At 37.3% G+C, this 9,509-nt stretch overlaps 1 protein-coding gene across 1 annotated transcript; it reads left to right on the forward strand.

Moving 5' to 3' along the window:
• Window positions 1-3,454: 3,454 nt before the first annotated feature.
• Window positions 3,455-8,659, forward strand: fgf8a (fibroblast growth factor 8a). The gene is made up of 5 exons (XM_073834944.1): window positions 3,455-4,018; window positions 4,106-4,142; window positions 4,712-4,892; window positions 6,501-6,607; window positions 7,576-8,659. Exons 1-5 carry the CDS (start codon window positions 3,987-3,989, stop codon window positions 7,849-7,851), a joined length of 633 nt encoding a protein of 210 aa, XP_073691045.1. The 5' UTR covers window positions 3,455-3,986; the 3' UTR covers window positions 7,852-8,659.
• Window positions 8,660-9,509: the final 850 nt, after the last annotated feature.

Genomic DNA, 9,509 nt, shown 5'->3' on the forward strand with positions numbered 1-9,509 from the left:
CCAATCCATCAAAAGAAATACATTTTAAGAGCCGAATCACTTTTAGAAATGTTTGGTCATATAAAACTAATCAAAAATGCAACTTCTATTGAATATTTCAAATGAAAATAGCTATCGACCAAATTGTTGGCAAAAGCCTTGCATTAGGGACATTTAAATCCAATTTAGAATGAATTAGCATCATTGTGTGCTGGTTTAATAGTGATTACTGCATTGAAAAGTCTCAAATGAAATCTGTGCTACACTTAAGAGCGATATTAAGAGAGATATTTATTGTAAATCCTTCTGCAAAAGTGCTTGTTTTTTCTTTAGCTATTTTCTTATATTCAGGTGTTTATGTTTTTTGTCCAAATGCGTGCAGCAGGTTGACAGCAGCTCATCTGCAGATTAGTCATCCTGTAGTTGATTAGGCAATGAGCAACAGACAGTTAGACACGAAGTTAACCAGGAGCCCAGCTCTGCCTCAGGCCATGCTGAAGTACTCAGCCGTGGAATGAGATGGTTGACTTTTCAATGCTCCATTAATATCGGTCCACTTTAACACCAAGCCCAATGTATACAAAAAAGAAAGAACGAAAACATATCATGTCCCAAGACAGACCCAGAGGAAAGCATGAGGAAGTGTCTCCTTTAAAAGCAGAGATATCACCAGGTATTTCAATCCCACTGCACTATCAGTTTTTCTTTTATGCCAAAAATCATTAGGATATTAAGTAAAGATCATGTTCCATGAAGATATTTTGTACATTTCCTACCCTAAATATATCAGAACTTAATTTTTGATGAGTAATATGCATTGCTAAGAAGTTCATTTTGACAACTTTAAATGTGATTTTCTCAATATTTTGATTTTTTTTTGCACCCTGAGATGCCAGATTTTCAAATAGTTGTAGTTGGCCAAGAGCCAAATATTGTCCTATCCTAACAAACCATACATCAATTAATTATTTATTTAAATCTCACTTTCATTTAAGTCTCACTTTCAAAACCCTTGACTTATGACTTGTTTTGTGGTCCAGGGTCACAAATTAACATGAGAACAAAACAGCAAAGAATTGTTGATTGGCAAAATATATACACATATTATGATATAAGGCTGTATTTTTACTAATAGGATGTTCTAAATACATTCTATGGAGCAACATTTCACTGTTTGTTTGTGTTTTTTTAATGCATGTTTCAGATTAATATAATTATTATAGGCTAAAGATAGTTTACATTTTGTGTCAACATTTATAACTCTAACTTTCATAAAATATCCCTATATTGGTCTGCTACAAATTAGTTCAGAAATTCACCATTTATCTATAAACGGTGTAAATTAAGGTAAAATACAAAGAGTGCTGTTATAGTTTATTTAACATTAATTAATTGAGGTAATCAAAATTCAGTCAATTTTTTTTTTTTTACTTTTTAAATACTGAACACACTGAAAACATTTCAAATAATAACTAAAAATAATAATAACTAAAATGTGTGACCCTGGACCACAAAACCAGTTTTAAGTAACAATGTTTATATTTGTAGCAAAAGCCAAAAATACATTGTATGGGTCAAAATTATCGATTTTTCTTTTATGCCAAAAATCATTAAGATATTAAGCAAAGATCATGTTCCATCAAGATATTTTGTAAATTTCCTACCATAAATATATCAAAACGTAATGTTTGATTAGTAATGTGCATTGCTAAGAACTTCATTTGAACAACTCTAAAGGCGATTTTCTCAATATTTTGATTTTTTGCACCCTCAGATTTTAGATTTTCAAATTGTTGCCAATATTGTCTTATTCTAACAAACCATACATTCATGGAAAGCTTGTTTTACATTTTTCAACAACAAAAAAGACCCTTATGACTGGTTTTGTGGTCCTGGGTAACATTTGGCAACAAATACAGAAATACCTAAAACGTAGCCTAACAAACCTAAAACGTAATGTTAGTTTACAACTGTTACTCCCTGGTCGACATTAAACAATATATGAAAATACATAGGACTATATTTAGATTGTACACCTGCAAGTTTTGAGTGGCGCCCTCCTGTGGAACAAAGTATTGTTGCATAGGATATTTCACAGCTCATATTCCTCAAATTAGTAGCATACTTAGCTAAGAGTTTTTCCAAGTTCATTTAGTTCACATAAAGAGAAGGTGTTTTTGCTGACAGCGCACACAAAAATAATTATTACGGGCACTATAATATCATGCCATTTGTTGGTGGCATTTTAAGTAATTGCTGATCAAATAAGTTTCACTTGTGGTTATTGACCCTTTCATCTTCAACATTTCATTTGACGGGCGTGGGCTATAGGGTATTTAACCATGTGAAAACCTGCGAATAAGTGGCGACCTCTTTTGAGTGATGGGGGGCCATCAGAATTTGCTCTGATGTTGCTTTTTGAAAAGTAACATAATAGAGGGTGGGGCTGATTTATTTTGAGGTTTAATTAGTCCAGATTAGAAATAGATTGATTGACATGATCTTTTCCTTTGCTTGGCTAAATGCGTTTTAAGATTTTTGACTTTTGATTATTAGCCTATTTGAAGTATATATGGTAAACATTTAAAATGCACTATTAAAAATAAAGGTTCTTTATTGGCATCAGTGGTTCATGAACATCCATGGAACCTTTCAAATGTAGAAAATGGTCTTTATAGTCGAAATAGGTATCTTTCGGAACTGTTCACTGAAAGGTTCTTTGGGGAACCAAAAATGATTCTTCTATGCAACAACACCCTTTTGGAACCATTATTTTTAAGAGTTTACATGTCAAATAGGTTGCAATGTATTATTACGCGTGATTTAGTATCAAATGTAGGCCTAACGTGAATAACATATCAGAGGTATGCCGTTTAATGACAGATTCTTACTTTTATGTGAGTTTAAAGAGCTTTGTCAGTGCATGACAAGAAACGGGACACTTCACACCTGTGTTATCCTTCTGATGTTTTAGGGATTTTTCTTTTGAGAAAAAAAAACGCTAATCGTCTGTAATCCTTTTAATATGTCTCACACTTTCCTTTTGCAATACACAAGTCAGCGGCAAACCAGTTCTGCAGTCTGCTGCGTTGCACAATAGCCTGGGTTTCAGTTTTGAAATCAGAATTAACAAATTTTATCGACTCGATGTCTGATTATTGTAGATTTGGATGAGAATGTGTGTTTTTATAAATACTTTTTATTTAATATATTTTAATGTCCTGTTCAGTAAATTTCTAAATGAATGATTAGACTTTAAATAGCTAACTTGACATTACTAAGCGAACGTATGAATGCGCGCTGCTCTAAACTCCTCCGAGTGCTTATGGACTCAGGTAAAGGCATATTTAAAAATGGTTCGGGGTGGGGGTTTGGGTGAGACCCCCCTGCTTTTGTTCTATTGAAAAGGGGGCTTGTTCCTCCAGGACCAACCCTACCATTTTAACCAGGGGTGTCAGCGCGAACGGGGTTGACATTGGAGACTGACTGGCAATGGGAGAAGAGGAGGGGATAAGAGAGTCCAGCAGCACTGCTCCTTGAAGAAAGCTCATCAGATGCACTGTCCTGCCTCCTCTGACTGTCATTCACGCAAGGAGTCAGACTGGATCAAACGTCAAAGGATCTATTTCTGCTGCGCTCCTCACCTTCATGGACAGCACGAGACTTGAGTCTGCATGATTAGGCGCATCAGAAGCTCTTTCGCTAAAACTTGAAAAGTAAATCGTTTACATGCTGTGAGTTTTGCGTTAAGTGCACTTATTTCTTATGAAGGAAATCCAGTTAGTGCTTATACTTGTCAGTGGTGTCAGCCTGGACATTTTTGCTGCCTCTGAGCAGCAGATCTCGTAATTTGCCAGTTGATCTTTTCATCATATGTTGCGAGTCACAGTTTGGATACCAGCGCAGGACTTTATACATTTGAACTGGAAAACCTGATTTTTGTTTTCTAAATCTGTGCAAATCACACACTTTTTTTTTTTACTGTGAGGCCCTTGCATTTCAGCAACATGAGACTCATTCCATCCAGATTGAGTTATCTGTAAGTATATTTCCTTTCTTATTTGTTTTCACACATTAACAGCTTCGCCTTCCAGAGTCTAACGTGAGATTTTCTCTATTCTTGCAGATTCCTTCACCTCTTTGCGTTTTGCTACTATGCTCAGGTATGTGCAACATGCTTCTTATTTTAATTTACATATATAACTGTATTATCAATTCTAGACTTAAATATTTTAATAAACTACAGAATGCGTAAGGACGCGCTTGTAAATTAAGATTTATATTTATTTAAATACAGTTGTTTTGCATAGAAATGCAAGTATAGCCGTTAAATTAAAAGGCACTAAAAGTGCGATGGGAGAGGATGTTCTTATCAGATGGGTTTCACAGTGGGCGCTGTAACCTGGCAGGTAACACTAGCATACTGGCACAGGCGCGTATGCGTATGCCAGCCTTGAGTCAATGATAAAACATGTCGTGGGGAAATAATAACATAAAAGCCTCAACTCAGGCGTTTAAGACAGTTTGGCTTCAAATGTAATTCATGTTAAGCCACAAACAACACTTTTTTTAAATAGCGCATTTTGTATTCTAAATCATTACGGACATATTTTCTGATTTAGGCCTATTTTAAATAATTCTGTTGGAGCGCGGTGTAATTTATAGGCCCGTATGAACGAATGATGAAGCAATTTGTGCAGGTATTGATTATATGGTATTTAATTTCTGACAGGTAACCATTCAGTCCCCGCCTAATTTTACACAGCATGTGAGTGAGCAAAGTAAGGTGACGGACCGGGTCAGCCGTAGACTAATCCGGACCTACCAGCTTTACAGTCGAACCAGTGGCAAGCACGTACAAGTTCTGGCCAACAAGAAAATCAACGCCATGGCCGATGATGGGGACGTTCACGGTAAGAGCATCCTCCTTATTTATCTTACACAAAATCATGAAATCTGTTTATTCAAACCATAAACCTTTTGTGACGCTTTGGCGTTTTACATGTAAATACGTGTTTAATACGGTTCTTCAGTAGTTCTGTTTAGCTGCTTGGGGTTTTGAGTTCACTATCAAAAATCTACATAAATCTTATAGATTTCGATGTGTCCAAAACCATTCTAAATAGATGTTTTCTGAAAAATTAGATGATAAAAAGGCTTTGTGAACTCTAGATGATATCAGGCTGTAAATGCTTCTTTATTTTGTGGATCTCTGTGGTACACTGCATTTGAATTGTTGGGCATCTGGTCAGTTGGTGAAGTTAAAAAAGCAGTGGAGTGCAAAAAATGTTAAATGGATTCTAGATTGTTGAAGGTGAGTCTCTAGAGAGACGCACGGGTCTGGAAGAGCCATTAGAACTCATCTTACTTCAACCTTCTGAACATTTCCTGAAGAACGTTCCCCTCCTTTACCGACCAGCTCAGGATGAAAATATGTCTAGCCGAATTCTGACCCTCACGTTTGCTTTCTACGGTCGTTCTGCCCTGATGACAGATCTCACAGAGCCTAAATACCCTAACTAATCGTTTTTAGGATTAATGTGTGTTTTTGTTTTAATAAAATCATACATCAGTGATTAAGTATTCTAGTAGTTTAAGACGTTTTATTACATTTTTGTCATTTATACAATCATAACTTTGGTTCAAATATTGTAAAACCTCCTTAAATAGATAAACATTATGAACAAAGTAAAAACACTCAGCTTACATGTTTAATTTGTTACTTTACATAAATCAGATCTCGTTGATTTGTAGCTCTCACTTATGTGGTTTCTCCACATACAAACCCAGTAATTACCAGCTCTGTTGTGGTATTTTTGGAAGCCTGGCTCTAGCTCTGCATGGTTTTGGTGACATCCATGTCACCTGAGCATGTTGTAGAGACAGCAGGGCTGTTAGTTCGGGCCAGTGCCTGGCTCCGGCTCTGCGCTTGTGGTTAGGCTCTTCACCAGCAGGTTATCTGACCCCCTCCATTTGAACCGTAACTCTTTACGATCACTGAGAGTATGGGGGCTGAATCAGAGAATGGCTGCAAGTGCTAATTCTTGGCATAGAGAATATATATCATGGAAAGTCAGTTTCCCTGCAGGCACTGTCCTAATTTTCTTATAATACGCTTGAACTATTATTGTACATTTAATAATTATTAAAAAAAATTAAATGACATATTATTAAAAAAACATTTTGTTTGCATTTAACAAATATTTAAAATTTCTTTGGTAATTTTTTGGTACATAGATGATGTGATAACAATTCACATATTGTTTATGTACTTACATAAAAAAGGTAAAAAGTTGAAAGCCTTGCCAGGAAGCCTTTGGTTCCTTCCAGAAGAATTGAAGTGCACATGTTTTTATCATTCTGCTAGAATTTAAGCTTACATAAATCCTAAAGAGTAGTCCCTTTAGATTTCACGTATTTATGCCGGTATGTGCATATGTGCACGTGTGTTTACTCATGAAATTTTCCTATTGATAGACTGATCGTAAGCATCCTACAAAAATCTTCTTTTCTTTTTCCAGCCAAGCTCATAGTGGAGACAGACACGTTTGGGAGTCGAGTTCGAATTAAAGGAGCTGAAACGGGATTCTACATCTGTATGAACAGAAGAGGAAAACTGATTGGCAAGGTATGAGAAAAAATCAATATATAATATTTCGTCACACAGCATATGTTTCAGTCATCTTCTATTTGGATCGAAAGGTTTTTGATAAAGAAGAGAAAGAGAGAGAAATAACAGATAAATTAGAAATTCAATCGCTTGTGGACGTCCCTGGTTTTATGATTGTTAAGGAGATTGTCCAAAAGCCAAACAAAATAGTTTTATTTCTTATTTGTTAGTGGGCATCAGACATTTCCTGGTTGCAGTAAGTAATATCGAGTGTGAAGAATGGGATCTTTCTTCCTTTTTTTAGCTGGCTACTCTTGTTCCAATGTGGATTTGTGCCTTCTCCTTGCTGTGAATGGTAATAAAGTGGGATGGAGGTTCGGCCCCCACCTCCCAGCACCCTGCCAGGTGGACCATCTGCTTGGCACCCCTGATCTTATGCTATCTGACATATTGGCCGCCCAACGACAGCCTGCATGAGAGAGGGTTTTTTCTGTTGTTGTTTTTTATTGGTTGATATGCAAGCGTTTTTGAGATTTTTAACAGGCCATTTTGTTAAGAGGCTGGGGAAAGGTTTGGACTCTTGGTTTGGCTCCTTACCCCATTTGCGTTTACTGGCCGGATAACGTTTAAAGGTCCTGTTGTTATGAACTTAAAAGGATGCAGTAGCTATGTTAGAGGCTGTGTAGCTTAGTGTTTATATTGTTCAGTGTCCTGGGCTTGACATAATAAGGTTTATGCCTTTATAATGAACATTAGAAGAACTATTTTTCTCAGAGGATGAATCCGCACTGGTGTTTACTGAAAGGGGAAAGTCATTGGCTTCTGCTGTCTCTTGATCTTGGATCGTAATGACTTAAGCATATGCTGTGTGCGTGTGGGGAAGCCCTATGTAAACTGGAGTAGACGTTTTTTTTTTTTTTTCCAAAATACTTTTCGATAAGCTTTTGATCAGGAACTAAAATTTTGTCTTTGTCTTGTCCTCACAGAAAAACGGTCAGGGGAAAGACTGCATTTTCACAGAGATCGTCCTGGAGAACAACTACACAGCTCTACAGAACGTGAAGTACGAAGGCTGGTACATGGCTTTCACACGCAAAGGCAGACCCCGGAAGGGCTCCAAAACCAGGCAACACCAGCGGGAAGTCCACTTCATGAAGAGGCTGCCCAAGGGACACCAAATCGCAGAGCACAGACCCTTTGATTTCATCAACTATCCTTTCAACAGACGGACTAAACGCACCCGCTACTCAGGAGAGCGTTGAAGAGTGAAGCCGGAGAAAAAGGAAAGGACAGAGAGCGAGAGACTTTCTTAAACAATGAACAGACTCCTCTTGTGGACTCCTACAAACATTTTTTGTACTGAGCAACAATATACCTAACCTTTAGTTTTCTATGAATTTTCAGAAATAACGAAAAAGAAAAAAAAATCATCTTGAGAAAAAAAAATAAGAGATCTATTTTTGTACCCCTGACTTTTAGTACTGACCTGTGTAAGAGTATAGAAAAGCGAAGCACGGGACGTGTAAGTGCTGACATTTTAGTAGTGCGTGGACTTCATCCGTCTATCCTCTCTTGTTCGGTTTCATTTGATTTCGATGGTTTTAGAGTAATTTATAACTCTTCGTATTGCTGCTCAAGGGGACTTGAAGGGCCTGAGAGAATGCACTGACAACACAAGGCTGTATTCGGTTACACAGGCAGCCGGGGCACCTCTCGACCACCCAGCGATAAGATACCCAGCTCATCTCTCAGTAACCTCTCTGGTTCTTGATTCTGGAACTCTCTGGAGATAAACACGGTTAAAGCAAACAGAGCTTTAAATACATATTTAAATGTGGCAGCTACATTTCGATTACCGCAGGTTTCCTCCTGGTGGTTTAAACTGTAAATTCCAAGGTGTATAAATGCATTGTACGGACTGTAGGAAAAGCTTTTTTGTTTTTTGTTGCATTTTGTTTGTCTGTTTTTTATACAAATATAAATATATTTTTATTTGAGGATGTGTAAAATAATTTTAATGATGGAAATATTTATTTAAAAACCTGTAATAAATTTACCTTAGGATACTGATGTCTTTTGTCTGATATGTTCTATTATGCAATTTTCCAAAATTGTTTCTATTCTTTGATCTGTGGAACATAAAAGAAGATATTTTTTAAAATGTCCATGCACTGATTATTTAGACAGAAAACGCTGGGACATTTTTCAAACTATCACTTTAAATAACACATGAAATAAGTGTACAAAAGCCATCTATAGATAGTAAATTGCCAGAAGGTCTTTTCCAGAAACGTTCTAGACGTTCCAACAGCCGCGTCCATTGAAAATTAGGCCAGCGCGGTCTTTGTACGAAGCAACTTGTCATTATGCAATAGCATCATAATAAATACCACCATTGTTTGCATAACCCTTCTGGTTAGAGACTAGTACAGAGTGAGATGGAGATACTGGGTCTCTCCCCCCAGAATGTTTGGAATGGCACAGCTCAGGTCAACAGCTCAGTAGGACTGTCTCTCCAGGGGGGCTACACTGTTTGGTCTCTCCTCTGGTTGAACCGGACACACTACGGCTCCCTGGCCCCGTCTCCTCACCCTCGCTCAGGTGTTTTTGTTTAATCTCAGACCTTTAACTCCCTGTAGCTTAATCTGATTGGAGGGGTATCTGTTTTGTTCGAGCAGGGGTGCTGTGTGTTTGCGGACAGGGTTCCAAGGAGCCGAAAGCCAAGATCAGAGGGCAGCGTATAGTGAGAAAACGGGGATTTGTGGTGTGAGATCACTATCACGTTGCCGTCTGTGATGAGGAAGATTATTAATGACTCCTCTCAGCCGGAGATATGCATTACTGGAGTTCTAATGCTATGTAAATTACGATCCGAGGAAAAAAATAGACATTTTCCGACCCCTTTTTAATCAAATTAATT

This window comes from Garra rufa, chromosome 2 (genome assembly GCF_049309525.1).
Source record: "Garra rufa chromosome 2, GarRuf1.0, whole genome shotgun sequence".
Taxonomy (NCBI): Eukaryota; Metazoa; Chordata; class Actinopteri; order Cypriniformes; family Cyprinidae; genus Garra; species Garra rufa.